Source organism: Pelophylax lessonae (genome assembly GCF_965119305.1).
Source record: "Pelophylax lessonae genome assembly, chromosome: 3".
In the NCBI taxonomy this organism is placed as follows: domain Eukaryota; kingdom Metazoa; phylum Chordata; class Amphibia; order Anura; family Ranidae; genus Pelophylax; species Pelophylax lessonae.
The window spans coordinates 356,646,671-356,668,346 of record NC_138770.1 but is presented as its reverse complement, the minus strand read 5'-3'; the positions used below and the strand labels follow the sequence as shown (position 1 = coordinate 356,668,346).

The window sequence follows — 21,676 nt, the reverse complement described above, 5'->3', positions numbered from 1 at the left end:
TGGTTTTATTTATCGCGATTTAGCACATATGATTTTATTGTTTCAGTAACTATATGGTTACATCTGTAGGAGTGCACCTATAGTTTCTTTGTCACTCTGTGTGTTTTGACCATTTTAGAGTGACACTAATATTATTTGGAGCACCAGACTAACTATTTCACATTTCAAAAATAGACTTATAGTTTATGTTAAAGAAACCTTCCCCAAATATTTATAGGGACAGTTTCGAATAACGTTTTGTGAACAGCATTTTGGAATCCAACCACCTCTCTCACAGGTTTACTATAGTACACAAGTCTATCATCAAATTCATAAAACAATGGAATTTAGATTAGTGAATAAAGTTTGGGTTTTCCTTTGTGACTTTGTGTATGCATTAAGACATGTCATCTCTATACTTTATAAACTAGATGAACAAACCTGATCGAATGCTGGAAATATGTAGTCTGCAAACTGGATCTCAGCAATGGAGGTAGCGCCAGCAACTGCAACTCCGATGCCAAATCCAACAATTCCCTGTTCACACAAGGGAGTGTTGAAAACTCTGTCTTTACCTGGAAAACAAATTCAGTAACTGACATACTGCTTGTTAAAGTGATCTGTTATACAATCTAGTTAGACTTGAACTCAAACATGAATCACTGCCGGCAGAAGGAAACCCAACTTTGACAGAGTACACAAAGAATTAAGAGCAGAAAGAATGTGTCAGTTATTACCAGGCTTTGTAAATAGTGAAGTGCTGGGGCAGACTGCCACATTCTATTATGCAGGACTTTGCAGCTCTTTGTATCAGGAAAGCAGGTTATTAGTCCCACAAGCCAAACAGGTCTGGTATGTTTAGTATTTCATAAACCCAGACACACACCCAAGCGGAAATCCTCAAAGCTAAACTGTATGTGCCATCTTTCAATATCAAAGTCTAAACAAAACAGCATATTACAGTATACAGCTACAATAAATTCACCATTTACCAGCAAGGAGAAAATTGACACAGCAGGAATAAAAAAAATAAAAATAAAAAAAACCCCACCACTTCTTGCATTTTGGGCTTGTTGCTGCTGCAGTGAATGCAGAAAGAAAAGTCAGTAATCTTAATGAAGCAGCACATTTTTCAAAATTAAAAAATACTTAGATATGCTTTCCACCTATGTTCATGCAGAAAGTTAGCCCTGCACATATATAAGGATGTTCGAATTTTGTCTATACATCCAACCAACTTCTGATATCCCATGGCCAAATCTGGGGCAAAGCTACTTCTTTTTTTTCTTATTTATGCCCTGCCTATAAACATTCTCTCCCTCAAGAGTCGCCTGCCGACACAGTGCAGCTGGTAAGAGCCAATCAGAATGGATCCCAATCATGTAATCACTGTCTGTCATGACACAGTAATGGCATATAAGCTGGAGGATTCACTGAAAAAAAATGAAAGCCTCCAGCTTGCAAAGATATTGGATTAAAGTGCTTGTATAACTCATGCACACTGGACGTTTTGGCTTTAGAGGTTTTTCTTTGTTTTTTTTCTTACAGCCAGTAAACTCCCCAGCATGTTATCCTACACGCAGTGTCTGTAATCAGCAATTTGAGGCAGGGGAGCTTTCTGGCTGGGGAAAAAAAAAAAAAAAAAAAACAGAACTAGTGTGTTTCAGCTGAAAAAAAACGCTCTGATAAAAGCTTAAAAAACGCTGATAAATGCCAAAAAATTGGGCTATTCGGCGTTTATCAGTGTTTTTGAACCATAAGCTTTTGTGGGAGTATAGTTTTCCTAATAAAAGCTGAAAACCCCCTTCTGCAGCTACAGCTTTCTACTGGCATTTTGAGAACGTCCAGTGTGCATGAGGCCTGAATCTCCCCCCCCCCCCCAAAAGGCACACAGCATGGCCCTGTCCCCACTTCCTCCTCACAATATTTGATGGACAGTAGCGGAAGCTGCTGCTGAGACTCCTGTGAGAAGAGAAGAGTTGCTACAGACAGGCACAGCGCTGGATCAAGTTCAATCTCAAATGAGTATTTAACGTGGAACTACACTCCATCTGAGCACCACAATCAAAAAATGCTATTTAATCACTTCCCTCTCACGCTGTAGCTGAAAGACGGCTACAGCGCGTGCTCACGTTGCCAGGAGAGCGTCTATGGATGTCCTCCTACGCTTCCCGCACGCCCCCCTGCGGCACGGATCTAACATCCTTCGGAAACAGCTGATCAAAGATCGGGGTGAAGAGAAATTCGCAGAAGCTGTTTACCATGTGACCAGCTAAGTAAAATCACAGCGGATTACCGTGTAAAAAGGCATTTGCCGTTAAGGGTGCACCTCTTCTCACGCGCTGTCAGGAAAGCCTATAACAGGCAAATTCGCACTGATAATCAGGTCACTGACTATCAGTGCAGTCCCAACAGTGTCCACAAGTGCTGCCAATCAACACCCATCAGTGCTGCCTGTCAGTGCAGTCTTAGTGCCGTATATTAGTGCAGCCTTTTAGTGCCCATCAATGCAGCATTTCAGTTCCCATCAGTGCAGCCTCATCAGCACACATCTGTGAAGGAGAAAAATTACTAATTTAGAAAAACTTTATAACAGAAACTAAGAAAAGTTTTTCTCTTACAATTTGTTTTTTTTTTTTCCATTCGTTTAGCAAAAAATAAAACAGTGGTGATAAATTACCACCAGAAGATAACTCAAAAAAAAAAAAAAAAATAAAGATAAAACTTGTTTGGGTACAGTGTTGCTTGACCATGCATTTGTCATTTAAAGTGAGACAGCGCTGAAAGCTGAAAATTGACCTGGGCAGGAAGGGGGTGAAAGTGCCTAGTAGGCAAGTGGTTGATTCATTTTTGATATTCAAAAAAAAAAAAAAAAAACCCCATGAATCCATGCATTATTTTGTTGACCAATCACTTTTAAAAAAACACCCCCTAGCATTTCTGGCCATGGCCATCTTGGATAAGGGTAGATTATTCATGTAGCATTTACTTCCTGGAATCCACCTGACTCTAGATCTGGCATCAATAAACGCTTGAAACTGAAGGAACACTATCTTCCCCGTCTCCTTAGATCCACATAAGTCTCTCCATCCGTGCTGCAGCCGGACGCAAGCTTCTAGAGAGAATTTCTTGCACGAACTAACATATGCTGTATACAAGACTCCTAATTGTAAGTGCAATACCGCTTGTTTGATGGTGTATTACCCTTAAAACATTTATTCAGTCTGCTTCTGTCTGTTTGTCATATGGTGGACATTGACCGTCAGTGTGGCTTTCTGGAGAGACTTATGTGGACCTAAGGAGACGGGGAAGATGGTGTTCCTTCAGTTTCAAGCGTTTATTGATTTCCATCTGGTAAGAGGCTAACCCAGGTGTTTTTTTTCACGAGGTGGTTTCTGGATTACTACTGGAATTGGTTTCTGTTTAGCACCTATGTTTAATAGTGGCACCCTCCTTTTTTTCATTCGGTAAGGAGAAATTGCACTTGGTGGTGGATTTATTTTGGATTTGCAAGCAATTTTATTTTCCTTCATCTTCAATGTAATATCATCACCTCATCAATGGACACTTATGAACTTTTGTGTTTATGCACTAGTTGATTTAACTCACGGATCACCTTTGTGTCACCATATTCATTTTGAGGTCCATTATTTACCATTGACAATATAACTTTTAGTTATTTATCCCAATTGTTTGGGTCCTTATTATTGTTGTTTAGCGCACCCGAACACACAACCATTTATCTACATATTATTGTAACTACTTAATGTATCCAGGTGAATTGTACCTTGTTTTGTTCATGACAAAGTGGGAATTTATTTAGTGGCAAATGTTAATGGATATCTGTGGCTTTCCTTTTTTTATTAAAAGAAATCTTGCCAAAATTGCAAAAAAAAAAAAAAAAAATAGCTGTATACACTGTGTGAACAATTATTAGTCAAGTTGTATTTTGAGGATTCATTTCATTATTGAACAACTTATAGCGCTCTCAGTCAATCCAAAATGTTAATAAACCTCAAAAACTTGATTTTTTTAAGTAAAAGTGAGGTTTTGGCTTTCTTAGTTAAATATATCTACAAGGGTGAAATTATTTGATCCCCTGTAGTTTATGTAAGTTTGCCCACTTACAAAGAAATGAAGGGTCTAGAATTGTTATAGGTGTATTTTAAATTATAGAGAGACTGAATATCAACCAAAAATCCCCCCCCCCCAAAAAAAAAAAAAAAAAAAAACACATGATACAATTGTTATAAATGCAGTTGCAGTTCAGTGAGTAAAATAAGTAGTTGATCCCCTACCAACCAATAATAATTCTGTCTCCGATAGGCTGGCTACAGTATGTGCTCATGTGGTACACAGATAGTCATGTCACAATTTAAGAATGTCCACAGAATCTCTTTCTTCCATTCAAACCTCACCATCATGAGCAAGAAGAAAGAGCTGTCAAAGGATGTCAGGGACAAGATTGTACACCTGCACAAGGTTGGAATGAGCTACAAGACCATCAGCAAGAAGCTTGGTGAGAAGGAGACAACTGTTGAAGCTATTATTTACAAATTGAAGAAAGGCAAAATAGCCATCAATGGCCCTTAGTCTGAAACTCCATGCAAGATTTCACCTCCTGGGGTAAAGATGATCATGAGAAAAGTTAGGGATCAGCCCAGAACTACATGGGAGGAGCTTGTGAATCAACTCAAGGCAGTTGGAGCCACAGTCCCCAAAGAAACCATTGGTAACACAATACGCTGCCATGGATTGAAATTCTGCAGCACCCACAAGGTTCCACTCCTTAGGAAGGCATATGTACAGGCACGTCTGAAAATTGCCAATGTACATCTAAATGATTCAGAGAAAGATTGGGAGAAAGTGCTGTGGTTAGATGAGACCAAAATATGGTGGATCCGGGACACGTGGAAGGAGAAGGTGTTGCCATCCAAAGTCCAAGGGGACCTGCTGGAAATCTTTTATCTGAGAGAATTAATAGCCAGTGGAGGACACAGATGATCCCATTTTTATTGTGTTGGAGGTGAGAAGGCTTTTCACGTAGTGGTGGATGAGCACTATTCACAAGAAGAATTTGAAAGAATAATTCACATATAGAGCACTATTGGGTGCAGGACTGTTATTTTTTGAATATTTTATGTTTAAAGTTGTTCACGATTTCATATGGACGTACATACTGTATTTGAGGAAGTTATAGTGTTGTGTTACACTTTATTGCATTATATAAAATTTGGTTGGAGGTAAGGTGAAACACCTTATAGTGTTATATTTGGCACCACAGAGATTTAACAATTTAAAAAAAAAAAAAAATAGTTTTAGGTTTTTGTTTTGGCTGCGTGGATTGAAATTGTTTTTTTAATTAACTCGACTCGCCGTGTTTAGAGGAAGAAAAATGCAGACTATGACCCAAACAGCAGCATCCCTACAGTCAAGCACGGAGGTGGAAACCTTATGCTTTGGGGAGGTTTTCCGTCTAAAAAGGTACAGACCGACTTTGCCGCATTGAGGGGCCAATAGACGGGGCCATGTACAGTAAAATTTTGGATGAGAACCTTCTTCCCTCAACCAGAAAACTGAAGATGGGTCGTGAATGGATCTTCCAGCATGACCAAGACCATAAACATACTGCCAATGCAACAAAGGAATGGTTTAAGAAAAAGCACATTAAAGGTCATGGAGTGGCCTAGCCAGTCTCCATAGCGTAATCCTATAGAAAATTTATGGAGTGAGCTGAAATTTTGAGCTGCCAAGCGACAGCCAAGAAACCTTGCTTGGGGATCAAGTACTTATTTTATTCACTGAACTGCAACTCGATTTATAAAACATTTATATCATGTATTTTTTCTGGATTTTTGGTTGATATTTTGTCTCTATCATTTAAAATACACCAAATATAAAACAATTATAGACCCTTCATTTCTTTGTAAGAGAGCAAACTTACAAAATCTGCAGGGGATCAAATAAATATTTTCCCCAGTGTATGTGGGCAACTATTAGTGTGCAGAATTATTATGCAACTAAATTAAAGACGAAAATGTTTCCATCTAACATTTTATTTTTGTCTGTCTGTAAGTGAGAATAAAAAAAAAAACAAAAAAAAAAAAATTTACAAACAAACATTTCTGACATTAGAAAAAAATAAATAAAGTGACCAATATATATATCTAGAGCTGGTGGGCGCTAGATTGCTTAAGGGATAGCGGGGGGTGGGATTGTTCACTGTGCAGGCTGCTGTCAAGGGGATACTCCATTGTATATTAGGCAACAACCCCCCCAAATACAGACATAACCTGATATGCTTAAATCCAATAAGCATTCAAGTTTATACAGCTTAGAGTATGCATAAAAAAGGATGATTTGTTTAAAATACTCACTTACCTAATAGTTGTGCATACAGTGTATTTCTCACTATCAGTGTCACTCACCACTGAAGAAGGGCCATAAAACAAATGCGCATTTTGTGGATTTCTTTTTTCTTACCTACCTAGAACACTGGCCCTGACCCCGAACCCAACCTAGATCAAATGATTTTACTATTATATACAGTATATAAAAACAATATCTATCTCTCTACATACACACAAAAAAACACACACATTATAATATATATATATATATATATATATATATATACACACACATATATACATATATACACACACACAAATATATATATATATACATATATACATACATACATACACACACACACCGCGGATATAAAGTCTACACACCTGTTTAACATCTTAGGTTTCTGTTATGTAAAAAAAATCATTTCTGAACTTTTTCCACCTTTAATGTGATCTTGTGACCTATAACTGTACAGCCAAGTTGAACAACAAACTGAAATCCTTTGTTGCATAAGTGTGCACACAATCTTATAACTGGGGATGTAGCTGTGTTCAGAATTAGGCAATCACATTCAAACTCATGTTAAATAGGAATCAGTACAACTCTGCCATCATTTAAAGTGCCTCTGATTAACCCCAAAATAAAGTTCAGCTGTTCTAGTAGGCCTTTCCTGACATTTTCTTAGTCGCATCCTATAGCAAAAGCATCAGAGAGAATTCCAAAGCATCAGAGGATCTTACTGCTAAAAGGCATCAGTCAGGAGAAGGGTACAAATCCTGAATGGGCACCTTGCTCAGCATCTCCGCAATCCAGCCATAGCCTGAGCCACCCCCTCCTGCCCCTCCAGAGCCCAGTGCTCCAGTGAGCGCTGGAGGGGAGAGCAGAGAGCTGCTAAATGACTGTCACGGCTCTGTGCTCATAGTGGAGGGGGAGAACTGAGCAATCAGTGGGATTTGATGGCTCAGTTCTCACTACAGAGCCAGTGGAGGACAGCAGCATCAGATCGGTGCTGCATCCACCTAGGTGAGAATAAAGGTTTGTTTTTTTGGAAATAAACTTATCTAAAGACATAGGTTGCTCTAAAAAAGATATTCAAGGTTAAATACCAAATTTTAAATGCCTGGCATTTTGAAAAAAAAATAAAAAATTCAGGCTTATACAAATGCAATATGTAAGCTAAGGGGACCTCTAAAGAGACGTAAGGTTCATACCCATTCAGTCACAGCCTACTGTTCTTTATATAAAAGCAGAGTGAAAAAAAAAAAAAAAAAAAAAGGCACGTGCATTTATACATTTGTGTATAAAAATACTCCAAGATTAAAGTGCATCTATAGTCAAAGTTAAAAATCATATATTCATCTTCATACTTTATTTCAATTACTTATAGCCAATTCCAAATTATCTGAACAATTCTGAAGTTTCTAAACTCACTATGTGAAGACCCCCACTCATTTACTTGCTTGAATTCTGTGACACACGTCCTGTGAATTTGCTCTGCGTGTGTCACACATTTCACAGAGCCTGCCCTCTGAACTACAGAGGAGCTGAGAGGAGGGGGAGTTTCAGGAGGCGGAGTCAGTAGTGGAAACACTACATTAGGACTGCATGCAGGCAGCAAGGTACCATGAGATGTGTAGTCATTAGAAATTAAACAGTAGAGGAGAAGCTACAAAGCGCGTAGGTAATTCAGGAAGTTGTGGAAAGAAAGGACCAGCAGGCAGGTAGCACTCACAACATGTAAAGAGAAAATCCAAGTAAGCTTATTTTGGATTGTCAAACATAGCTATTGTTTGTATTGTTATTACAATGACGATGTTTTAAAATGAAAGCGTATGCTGAGACCAAAAAATGGATTTTTGTAAAATCTTACCGTAAAATCCTTTTCTCTTAGCTCATCGACAGACGTAGTCCTCGGTGATACACCACCTTCGGGTTATGTTACCTCCGCAGGAGCAGGACTAGACAGGAAATTAAAAAGCTCTGGCCACACCCTAGGGGCAGTCCCAGAGGGTATATCCTCTCTCTCTCTGCCTCAGCAAATCAGTTATGTGAAAAAGCAGTGCTTAGAGAATTTAACCCAACCCAACTCCAAAACAGAGGGGCGGGGACTACGTCTGTCGATGAGCTAAGAGAAAAGGATTTTACGGTAAGATTTTACAAAAATCCATTTTTCTCTAGCGCTCATCGACAGACGTAGTCCTCGGTGATACACCACCTTCGGGACGTCCCAGAGCAGTATCACAACTGAGGGGTGGGAAAATGGAAATCAAATCCCAATCTAGAAGGCCCAACCGGTGCCAACTAGAAATTTACAATGCTCATCCTTAATGATGAGACTCAACAAAAAAATTTTCAAACAGAAAAAAACCCTCGAGGTAGACCACCGGTCTCCTCAAATTGCGGCCTGCAAAACCTTGCGGCCAAATGAGGCATCCGCCGATGCCGTCACATCAATTTTATAGAACTTTGTAAAGGTATGTACCGACGACCAGGTGGCCGCCTTACATACCTGGACCACTGACGCCTGATGGCGAAAGGCCCAGGAAGTACTGAGCGCTCGAGTGGAGTGCGCCCTAACAGGGAACGGAGGACTCTGACCCTTAATAGAATAAGCCTGTACCACCGTTTGTCTAATCCATTTGGCAATGGTCGCGGCAGATGCAGGCAAACCCTTTCTGGGGCCATCCGTGATCACAAAAAGTGAATCCGTCTTACGGAATGATTCCGTAGCTTTCAGGTATACCCTGATTGCCCGAACCACATCTAAGGAATGCAACGCATGTTCCCGATGATGCTTGGGCTGAGGACACAAGGAAGGTAGTACAATATCCTCATTCAGATGAAAATCTGAAACCACCTTAGGAAGAAAAGATGGCTTAGGATGAAGTACTACCTTATCCCTATGAATCACTAGGTATGGGGACTGGCATGATAATGCAGCCAGTTCTGACACCCTGCGAGCAGAAGTAATAGCCACCAAGAAGGCCACCTTCTGGGATAAAGTAAGCAAGGGAATCTCCCTGATGTTTTCAAAGGGAGGTTTCTGTAGAACCGACAAAACCAAATTAAGATCCCAGGGCGGTAAGGGCGCGCGGACTGGAGGAGCCAGGTGCCGCACCCCCTGGATGAAATTCCGCACCAAGGATTTGGTAGCTAACGGTTTCTGAAAGAAGATTGCTAATGCTGAAACTTGACCCTTGATGGTGCTCAAGGCTAGCTTCTGCTCAACCCCTTGTTGCAAAAAGGCCAATATTCGAGACACCGAATAGGTACGTGGAGGAAATCCTAAAGATTCGCACCACGCAATATAAGTCTTCCATGTGTGATAATAGACTTTGCTGGAAGTCGCTTTCCTTGCTTTAATAAGGGTAGGAATGACTGAAGTAGACAACCCTCTGTCCTTCAGTACTTGGGTCTCAATGGCCAGGCCATTAAAACCAGCGACTGTAAAGCACGAAGGTAACTTGGTCCTTGAGACCACAGACACTCCCTGAGACGAAGTTCCCACGGAACGTCTGCGACTAGCATGTCCAAGTCGGCCAGGCCGGCTTGAGGAGGCCAGCCTAGAATTTCTAGGACCACTGGCGCTGATTGGATCTGAACCAGGCGTCCCTAGAGCTATTTGGCCCCGACCATCCGAGGAAGTCTGGTCGTTTTCTGTTTCCACACATTTATCAGATACCCGATAGTTATCAGGAAGGGTGATCTTTTCTGGTTGAACCTCAGGGACCGAAGTCACCCGACTAGAGGCTACTTGGCCTATCTGGTCAACCAGATCCGATTCCTGTGAGGTATCGGGACTAATCTTAGGAAAGGGTAAAGGAAAAGATCTATTCAGGGAACGGTAACTACCGCTTCCTGTGGTACTTAAATGTTGGAAGGGAAGAATCGCACCGGTAGTAGTGGTTGATGCTCGATCTGATGTCCTGAATACCGGTGAAAACGTCCCCCCACCCTGAAACCGGGTGGGGGCGCACCTTCAGGCTGTGTACTCCTTTGCTTCGGGTTTGGCTGGGTTGGTCCTCTGCTTGTCCGACCAGCCCTTCTTGAATCCTCCTGGAGGAGTCTTGCCTTTCCCGCTAGTACCAGCCGGGCGCCCTTTATGGGCGGTAAAGAAAGGTCCTCGCTTGTTGCGAGGTCCCTTAGCTTTTGCAGCCTGTGGCAAGAAAGTGCTCTTGCCCCCAGTGGCATCCTTAATGATTTCATCTAGGTTGGCCCCAAATAGACGATTCCCCTGAAAGGGGAGATTGGTCAAGGTCTTTTTGGAACCTAGGTCAGCTGACCAGCATTTTAACCACAGCACACGTCTGAGGATCACTGCTAACTTAGATGCATGCCCTAATAAGGGAGTTGTGTCCAAGGCTGCGTCACAGATAAACCGTAGCCCTTGTATGATCTGTTCCATCAAATCATATGTCTCCTGGGGAATATCTTTTCCCCTAAGATCTTGGCGTACCATTTTCGCCCATTCCGTAAGTGTCTGGGAAACTAGACCAATAACAATTACTGGTCTAAATGCTGACCCTATCAGAGAAAAGATAGTGCGGGACTCTGCTTCTATCTTTCGATCCACCGGATCCTTAAAGGACGAAGTGTCCTCCACTGGAATAACCGTGGCTTTATTCAGCCTGGAAATAGGCGGATCCACGACTGGTGGTACCGTCCATTTCTTAATGATGGATTCCTCAAACGGATAGCGTCTAGCAATACGCTTGGAAATAGTAAAGGTACGTTTAGAATGCTCCCATTCTCCTTTAATCTGATTACCAAAACATTTAGGTACCGGAAAAGCCTTCGCCATCTTGATGGGCTTATTAGTACCGAAAGGCCTCTCTGTTTCAGTTGCCTCTGCCGGTAAAGCCTCAAGTTTTAAGGTTTCTTGCACTGCCACAACTAGTGCGTCCACCAATGCTTCTTCCTGAATTATAGCAGGAGAAGAAGCGTCCTCCTCACTGTCTGAGGGGGCTTTACCTGGGATAACAGCCCTTGCAGAGGAACCTGCAACTGCCGTGACCATCTCTGAATCTGAGTCAGAGGTGTCAGATGGTATAGGGGTAGGCGGGGGTCGCTTCCTTGACCCCCGTCCCTGACAGGCCGCCTCCACCCGAGCCACCATAGACTCCAAAATTGCTGTAAATGACTCTATACTCTGTGCACCGGCGGGTCCCGAGGCCCCCTCGAGGGAAACAGGTGGGGGAATATGTGTGGCAGGGTCCATGATAACTCCAGTTACTTCCTGGATAATATAATTCAAAAGAAAAAAACTTTTTTTTTTTTTTTTTTTCTGACCCCCAGCGCCACAAAAAAGCCCCTTAGTGTTACCTGCTAGGGATCCCTATCGATCGAGAGAGAGAGAGATAGACCCCCAGGCTCACCACTTGATGCTCAGAGTTAAACTGCAACAGCTTACAGCGCTGTCTTGACAAACAGGAAGTCTTTTGGCTGGCTGCCCAGGAAGAAGGGAGGCGGCTCCGCCCCTCTGCACGCCTTCCGGCGCCTCCCCCAAGCTCCACGAGGTGTAGGATCACCTCAAACATGGCCGCCCCCATGCTGGAGACACGAGGCTACGCCAAAATGGCGGCTCGTGCGATCCAGCAAAAAAAATGGCGGCGGCCTGTGCTGACTAGCGGTGTGCTGCAGGGCACACAACACTCTCTCTGCATGGGGATATGGCGTGGTTGGCGGTACCGGCCCTGGCGGACCGCATGGCCGTTCGGGAGGCCTGCTAATAGCTGGAGATCTGATTTGGAAGGCAGTCTACATGTCCGTGGCTTCTGACTGGTAGGTAGCTTATACTTAACCCATAAGATTCCCAGAATGCCACAGATTACATCTTTAAAACATGTATACAATAGATTGTTAGCTCCCAAACCAAGCCTCCTGGCTTTTTGCACACATAAAATCACACTCAAAGTAGGAGGATTTGTGACATGTTATAGGATAGAAAGAACTCTTTCTTACCATACAGAGAGGGGCCCGCGTTCACCACAAACCCCGTCAGGGAAAAAGGGGGAACATACTACTCACCATACCGGAACCAGGCGGGCACCAACTCCTGACAGTACCCCTCTCCACCGGGGCGGGAGGGCTGTCGACCGATACGGACGCCGTGACTCATGGTCTTTGGCGTTTCAGCGAGACGTTTAACTCGCGGGTTCAGTCCTTTTAATGGGACTTTGTCGCGGCCGACCCAGCGCGGAGCTATGGCCTGCACGCGCTCGTAGGCTGAACTGGGGTGACCACCGGATCTCAACATCCAGCCCGTCGCCCAGTTCAGCTTTCTTGCTTGAAGATCTCACAGGAACACTGGAGAAAAAAAGCTGTCTAAAAATCCTTTTAGAAAAAAATTCTTGCCAGGACCTAAGATCCCAGCAAGGTATCTAGGTCCTTACTCCTAACTAGACAGAAAATAACTGATTTGCTGAGGCAGAGAGAGAGAGGATATACCCTCTGGGACTGCCCCTAGGGTGTGGCCAGAGCTTTTTAATTTCCTGTCTAGTCCTGCTCCTGCGGAGGTAACATAACCCGAAGGTGGTGTATCACCGAGGACTACGTCTGTCGATGAGCGCTAGAGAAAGAGCATTTCATTATTTGTAAGTTTCGAGAAAACTAAAGAGTTTGCGCACTAAGGAATAAACAGGTTTGTTTAAAGCTAGATAGTACAAGTTGAGATTTCTTCATAGTGATCCAGCCCCCTTATCAAAGCCGAAAGGAACCACACCTCTACCCCATATGTATACTATGGAGGCCTATAGTTAGTGGCATTGATTCTGTCACTTCCCGGGTGGGCAAATATATTGACCATTTTTTACAACCTGTGGTGGTTAAGACGCCCTCATACCTGCGAGACTCTATGCAGGTGATCAATGAGCTCACCAACATCACCTGGCAGCAGAGCTATATTTTGGTTACAGCAGACGTTGCGTCTCTGTATACCATAATATCGCATCAACATGGTAGAGAGGCAGTGTCTTATTATTTGGGACACGAGAACCTTTTGGGCTTTCAGAGGGATTATATTATTTCCCTCTTAGATTACGTAATGTCCAGGAACTATTTTTGGTTCAATGGGACTTATTATCTGCAGAACAGGGGTGTGGCCATGGGCGCGAAATTCGCGCCCAGTATGGCCAACCTGTTCATGGCCAAGTGGGAGGAGGATGTCGTCTGGGGTGTACCTAGGCCGGAGCTTGTGCTCTGGCGTAGGTACATCGACGACATCCTCTTCCTATGGGATGGCACAAGGGAGTCCTTGGGTCAGTTCATGGACACCCTTAACAATAACCAAAGGGGCATTAATTTGACCTATGAGTCAAGTAGTGAAGAAATTCACTTTCTCGACCTAAGGATTCGTATAGAGGAGGGTCAGATTGTCACCTCTACCTTTTTCAAACCGACTGACAGGAACGGATTCATAGATACCACAAGTTGCCATCACAAGGCGTGGTTGGAGTCCGTTCCTGTCAGTCAGTTTTTGCGCTTAAAGCGCAATTGTACACGGAGGGAGGACTTCCTGTTGGAGGCTTCCATTTTGAAGGACAGATTCCGTGAAAAGGGTTATGATGAGTCCCTTTTGACACAAGCTATGCTTAAGGCTGATTCTATGCCTAGAGGTGATCTCTTGCAGCCAAAAAAGAGAGACTCATCGAAATCTTTTGATTTCGCTTTTTTCTCAACATACTCAACCCAACACTTCTCTGTGAAAAATATCTTGCGCCGTCACTGGCACATCCTTAAAAACGATGGAGTGTTGGGCTCTCTCTTACCTCCACAGCCTCAAGTCATATATCGGGGTGTTCCCCCCTTGAGATTACAGATAGCCCCTAACATCAGGGACCCCCCTAAAAAGGTCTCATTTTTTCAACAGATGGGAGGATTTTACAAATGTAGGAGGTGTTCTGTCTGTAAATTAAATGTGGAAAAGAGGAGGCACGTGGACACTTTTAGATCCGAAATCACGGGTCAGGATTATACCATCAAGCCATTTATAACATGTACCACAAGATATGTGGTGTATTTGGTGAGATGTCCATGCGGCCTTGACTATGTTGGCCGCACTATCCGAGAGCTTCATGTGAGGCTCAAGGAGCATGTGGCCAACATAGTCAAGGGCTTCCCGAAGCATAGCCTGTCAAGGCATTACGCTGAGTGTCATAATAAAGATCCCAGTGGAACCCTATTTTTGGGTATTGATTGTTTCTCAGGCCACTGGAGGGGAAGCCATATGACAAGGGGGGTCTCGAAGCTCGAGACCAATTGGATATATAGGCTAAGATCTTATATACCCTTGGGCCTTAATGTAGAATGGGATTTAAATGCCCATATTAACAACTCATAATTTCTATCCTTTTGTGCAATTTGATTTTAAAAGGTTTTAACATGTTTTATGTGATGTTTTTATGATTGTTATAAAATAATTGTTTGCATGATTTTAATTGTCACTTGCTGATCAGATATTATTGATATTTTAATGTAATTCCCTAGCCTTTATTTTAGGTGTCATTGCTGTCTTCACCGGTAGGTGGCGCTGTCTCCTCGGGCTGCGCTTATCAAATATATAGTGGATATTTTTATCCTACGATTTGAATTGTCCCGCTTGTATTATATAGTTTGGGGCATGCTACATGGAGAACATCGCTATTTTTATCAATATTGGGGGCGCTTTTTTGGATTTATTTTTTCCATCCTCCCTTGGTGTTTTTTCCATTTCTTCCTTCTTCCTGTCCGGGTGGTTCCGGACTGTGGAGCGCATATCCGGTTTCCGGTATTGCGCACTTCCGGCCTTCTCTCCTCCGTCATTAGAAAAGGCACGATCTTAGCTGGCAGCCACACCCCTTGACAACGACTGTTTCAGTCGAAACGTGCGTCGGGTGGCGTGCTAAGCGACGCGTGCTGCAGCGAGGAGGACACAGAGCGGCCATATACCGAGCGCTTGACAGCAGGATGCCTAGGAATTGGCAGGGAGATTCTGATTTTACATGTGAGGATTTCTTCTGAACCCTGTAAGTGGCTCTTTTTGGTGGGAATAAATTCTTGTGAAGCAGTCTGCGCTATGTGTTATTTTCTCTTTTCCATATTATACACACACCATATCTGAGCCTGTACCTATGAACTGGATATCTGAGTGAGAAGTCTCTGATCCTTCATTCATGCGCATTTGATCTCTGTTGTGGAGATCAAGGATATCTGGTAAGGAGTGGTGGTGTTTTTGAGTGCTCTTCTGGTGGTGGTTTACTCTGGATTTGCCTCTACAAGAGTGAAGATACATTTACATTTGCATGGACTGCTTTCCCATCTTTTTTGTTATATTTTAGGGTTTAGCGCCACATTTAGTGTTCCATATGTATACATACCTAAATCTGCCAGTCCACCGCATTCTTCCCGTTCTCCTGTTGAAATCTTCTTTCCCTTGGTTGTGCCACCATAGTCCATTTCCACAGCCTTCTATGGGGTCATCTGTCAGTATAGAAGACACAAAGGAACAGCCCCATAGAACTTTATGTGGTTCCACTGCCCAAGTGTGGCAAGGAAAAATAAGGTTTCCACAGGCAATAGATGTAGAATTTAGGTAAATTTACATTCTTTAGCTCAGGGGTGATAGGCCAAGATTATTAGTACCTTCTTTGAAAGTAGTTTTCTCTATTCCCAAGAAGCACACCAACTAGCCCAAATGGTATTTCATAGGTCTTTTTCTTTATGGATAAAAAGCCAACGTGGCAGCAACATACTGAAGAGTTAAAGTAGTTGCCACAAGCTCAGAATAAGCTCACCGTGCTGCTGAGTCATGACAAGGAAATGCTGTGGTAGTTTACGTACCCACACCTCAATGTTTCATTTTCTGGAACCCAACATCAACAAGACGACTGCTTGTACTTTGAGAATTGAAAATTAAAAAACACTCCCACCTTATTTACCAGAAAAAAAAGGCAAAACTTGTGAAAGGCTGACCCTCCTGAAGTTTTTCCTGCTTACAAGATTTACAGGCACCTCTAAATGAAAGCACAATATTATACTGAAGGCTTGTAAGAATTTCCTAGCATCAACTGTTATCCTTCCTAATATTCTAAAAGTAGAACATGTAGGAGGCTTGATTGCCGTATTTGTTCTTTTAGTACGCTCACTACAAAAAAGGCGCTTTTGCTCTCATGTTACAAAATAACTTTGCATTCACAACTAATTAAAATCAGTTACTTTATGTAAGAAAACATTACATGAATTAAAGTGGTATTAAACCAAAAACCGTCATTTTATAATTTTAGTCTCCACTCTGGATAAAGGAGCACAGGGGGCACTTTTGGACAGCACCATTGTCAGTCTGGGGGTAGGGGAACATTAGATGCACTAGCAGATTTAGATACACTAAAAAATTGAAGCCAAAGATCAGATTACACTTTATAAGCAGTTAGAGCATCAGTTTTTGTTCCTTTTGGGATAAAGGTGTTACAAAAAATAAAGTCAGGTCACTGTAAGCCCCCCCCCCCCCCCAAAAAAAAAAAGAAGAACCACCACAACTAGTGCAGCCACCACATCTAAGGATTATAAGGCTGCAATATAATAAATGTTTGTGTTTGTGTCGAATACCACTTTAAGCAAAAAGTGAACTATTAATCATTTGCAAAAAGTGAACTATTAATCATTTACATCACCAAAAAAATCTGCTTTCTCCTACAATAAATATGTTAGGAGCACTAATAGTAATTCTAGTCCACACTATGTGGCAGCATACTACCTAAATGGTTATTTGCTTGTATAACTGAGGGAGGAACTTCAAGCTCAAAGTTTAGTTAAAGCCAAGGCCAACGTGAATTGTCTGTATCATCCATAATGCTGTAATGAACCTACTGGCAGTATATACAGTTAGGTCCATATATATATATTTGGACATAGGCACAATCTTAATTTTTTTCATTTATTTACCAAAACATATTCAAGCTATAGTTCTATCATGGATATGGGCTCAATCAGGAGGAAGTGTTTAGAAATTACAGCCCAATAGCCACCCCCCCCCCCTTTTTCAAGGGACCAAAAGTAATTGGACAATTTTATCAAAAGCGGTTTCATGGTCAGGTATGGGCTATTCAATTATTTCTTCATCAATCATAGGAATACCCCCAAGAAATGTTATTCTATGTGGCAACCTTGGCTGGAAGGTTGCAGGATTAGCACCGTTTAGGCTGGTGGGCGCTAGATTGCTTAAGGGATAGCGGGGGGTGGGATTGTTCACTGTGCAGGCTGCTGTCAAGGGGATACTCCATTGTATATTACTGATCGCAAGGAGGGGTTCTTTCGTTTTCACTTTTTCTTTCCCTTTTTATTACTTTTCTTTGAGAAATGAAGCCATTTTTTACATTCCCAGAGTTCTGGGAATTGTATTTTAATAACATTGTTTTGGGTACGCAGGCTTACACTTATAAGACAAACGTATGGTATTCTTTACTGTTGTTTAGTTTGAAAGTACTAAAGTGTGTACATGCAATGCCTTGTATTGCATTGTATTGTATTGTATACCACGAAATGTTTGATGTACGTATTGTTATTAATGTATGTTTTTTTTGTTTTTATTTGACCCAATGAAGCTTTTTTCTGGTCAAAAAAATAAATAAATATGCACTGTCGCTATATTGACACTGGCAGGAAAGGGGTTAACATATGGGGTGATCAAAAGTTTACATGTGTTCCTAGGGAGTGCTTGCTAACTGTGTAGGAGGGTGCTTCTAGTAACGAAGGCAGAGATCCATGTTCCTGCTTTGTAGGAACACAGGATCGCAGCTTTCCCTTCCCACAGAACAGTGATCTGCCTTATTTACATATGCAGTCCTGAACGATTGGTGGGTCCTGGCAGACACCCCCTCCACCGCTCCTGTTGTGTCTAATCACATCGGGAGGGAGTCGCCGGCGGCGTTTGCGCGCGCGCCGAACCCGGAAGTGCAAAATCACGTACCAGGATTTTGCACAGGAGAGCTGCCTTGCCACCTTGTATATACAGTAGGCGAGCAGTTAAAGTGGAACTTTACCTATAACAAGAAAAATGTTCTTTAGCAAGGAACATATATTCTACATCAGCGGTCGCTAAATGGCGGCCCGCAGTCCATTGGCGGCCCGCACGATGATTCCGCCCGGACCGCTTGCTGCTCCCTCGCAGCCGTTGTCCTGTCGGGCCGCGAGCCGCGAGTAGGGGAGTGACATCCTGCACGCGCCCCACCCCCTGCAACTGACTGATGGACATTGCGGTGTCCTGTCGGGCCGCGAGTAGGGGCATGACGTCACTTGCGCGCCCCGCCCCCTGCTCCTGACTGCGGCTCCCTCTCAGCGAGCTAGGGTGTGACACTATGTGCATGCCACGCCCCCCTGTTCGTGGCTTTTGGCTCAGCTCCTGGCTCCAGGTATGTGGAGCACATTAGGGGAGAAAAGCTCAATTTAAAAAAAAAAAAAAAACCTCTCAAGCTTTACCAAGTGTGCAGACTGGCATGTTTTGTTGTGCTCATTAGAGTGCCCCATAAAAGAAACAAAATGTGCCCATCAGATTGCTCCCTTGACCTAAAATGTGCCCATCAGCGTGCCCCTTATTTTATGCTAAGGGACACATTCTATGTTAAGGGACACGCTGATGGGCATATTTTATGTTAAGGGACACGCTGATGGGCATATTTTATGTTAAGGGGCACGCTGATGGGCATATTTTATGTTAAGGGGCACGCTGATGGGCATATTTTATGTTGAGCGCAACGCTGATTTACACGTTTTGTTTTGCCCATCAGCGTGCCCCCTAACATAAAATGTGCCCATCAGCGTGTCCCCCTAACATAAAATATTCCCATCAGAGTGCTCCCGAACATAAAAATGCGTCCCTTATTTTATGTTAAGGGTCACGCTGATGGGCACATTCAGATTCGGACCTCGGCCCAAATAAAATTTTGGCGACCAGACCTCCTTGAATTAATTCATTACCCCTGTTTTACATTAATAATTATGCTACCAAAATGAATGTGTGCTGTGAATTTCCTCCGGCATTATTCCAGTTTATAAAGCACATTCAGCGGCATCATGTTAGTGAAGGACATAGTTCATTTGGGCCAGCTTGGGTAGTAAAGAGCAGTCTTTGTTGACTCATCCAATCAGGCTGTGCCCAATATACATTTGCTAGGTAAAGTGACCAATTAGGGGGAATTATATTAGCCACGGTACAGAAAGGAGAGGGGATATAATGATTTGTCACCAGGCTATGTTCCTCTTTTGTGTGGGTACACATGGCAGTTACCATGCCCCGACCTGAAGTGGAAAGGTAAACTAACTCCATACTTGTACATTGTATTGTAAATATGGTTGTTGTGGGTAATTTTTAAATATCATATAAGCCAGGGGATTAAGAGCCGGTTCACACTGAGGCGATCCGACTTCGGGGGGCGACCTGTGAAGTCGCGTGCACCGCGACTTCGGCGCGACTTGCAGGGACTTCACATAATGGAAGTCTATGCAAGTCGCTCCCAGGTCGCCCCAAAGTAGTACAGGACCCTTTTTCTAAGTCGAAGCGACTGGTCTCTCCCATTAGAACGGGTCCTGTACTACTCAATGGACCGCGACTTATCAGGCTGACAAGTCGCCTGACAAGTCGCGCTAGTCTGAATGGGCTCTTACACTGCACATTGTGTTGTAAATATTGTCTGGTGTGTAATTTGTATACCCTATCAATAAATGTGTATAGTGGATGGAACTACCTCTTTTGTGTAAGAACTCTCAGGCTCGGTTCACATATATGCGATGCGGGAAGGCTGCGAATTCGCAGCCTGTTCCCGCATCGCACACGCACCCCCGGCAGTTCACACTGCCATATGCGATACGCTGGGGGTGTCAATGTAATCTTAACGACACCCCCAGTTTGATCGCATATCGCAGTGCGATCGTGCAGCTTGCACAGGATCGGATCGCACAAGTGTGAACCGCTGTGCGATCCGATCCTGATGCGGCTAGAAAAAAGGGTCCTGTGCGTGTTTGGTGCGGCTGCGGTGCGAATTTAGCCATACAAACTGTATGGCTAAACTCGCACCGCACAGCCGATCGCATGTAATGTCGGAGCAGTGCGCTCCGATATTACATGCGAACCCCGCACACGCACAAGTGTGAACCGGGGCTCAGATCTAGAGGTGTATTTGTAAATACTACTAAAAATGATTGAGGTGAATACACATAGAACTAGGCAGCAGAAACAAAAGCTGAAGTTCATCTTCAAAGAGGAAGTAAAGCTTCCTCTGTAACTTGTACCTATAGGTAAGCCTGTGCCGTTCCTTCAGAGCCCAGTGCCAACCAGATGGCCAGAGGACACGAAGCCGTGTCACCGGTAAGCGGGCGGCGCTGCGGGGGCTTCATTCTAAAGGGATGCATTTCATAATGAGCCAGTATGCGATGCATACTAGCTCATTATGCCTTTGTCTTACAGGTTGTTTTTTTTTCCTGAGCTTTACAACCTCTTTAAAGTTTCGGTAAGCTGCAATAAACAACATTTTTTATTTTTGGGTTTAGATAAACAAATATTAATCACATTCATACACTAAAGCATAAAAGTCCTTATGGATCAGAGACTTTTTGTAAGATCTGTACCTGTACACAAAGATCCTTAAAGTGATTGCAAACCTTCACCTTGTAAAAACAACCCATTCAGTTTAAAATAGGAATGAAAGGAAACATTATAAATACTCGTTTTTTTTTTTCCTTTTTTTAAAAAAATAAAATAAAAGTTATCACATTCCCCTTGTTCTCACCTGCATAGCCCCGGGGGGGAGGAGAAACAGCAGCACAAAACTTCCCAGTGAATGCTGTGCGGGGGGGTCAAGACAAGTCTGATCATAGGAGGAGAGCAGGCTGAGTTCCCAACATAGCTAAAGAGCGGACTACGGTGTGTTCTCCTGCTTAGTGCGGTCAGTTCTTCGGCCCTTTTCACACTTGTGCGATCTAAAAGTCACGCGATTTTGACTGGACTTGAAGCAATGCTTGTTTAATAGACCTCAAAACTCATCAAAGTCGGACTAAAGTAGTGCAGGGACTACCTTGAAGTCACACAGATATGAACGCCACTCATTGGAAATCATAGAGTACGACTTGTCACGCGACTTTGCAGTCCCAAGTCGCAGGACAAATAGGAAAGCAGAGGGACTAGTAGGAACACCAGGGATTTCATACAAAGGAAGCAATACAAAGAGAACAGGATACTTTTTCCTACAAGTACATGGTACAACAGGCACATATCAAGAAAATGAAGTGTTCGGTTTCCATATTCTTTAAACATCCTTCCTTTATTTTTCCATTAATTCATATGCAACATTTATAGTTCAAGTCAACTTCTTATTTT

The 21,676-nt window shown here is 43.0% G+C and overlaps 1 protein-coding gene across 1 annotated transcript in view; it reads right to left on the bottom strand.

Moving 5' to 3' along the window:
- Positions 1 to 21,676, bottom strand: part of BCKDHB (branched chain keto acid dehydrogenase E1 subunit beta) — a 312,830-nt gene that overhangs the window by 219,709 nt on the left and 71,445 nt on the right. The window contains exon 4 of the mRNA XM_082250082.1: positions 421 to 554. Within this exon, the coding sequence (XP_082106208.1) occupies positions 421 to 554 (134 nt within the window). The remainder of the gene's footprint in view (positions 1 to 420; positions 555 to 21,676) is intronic.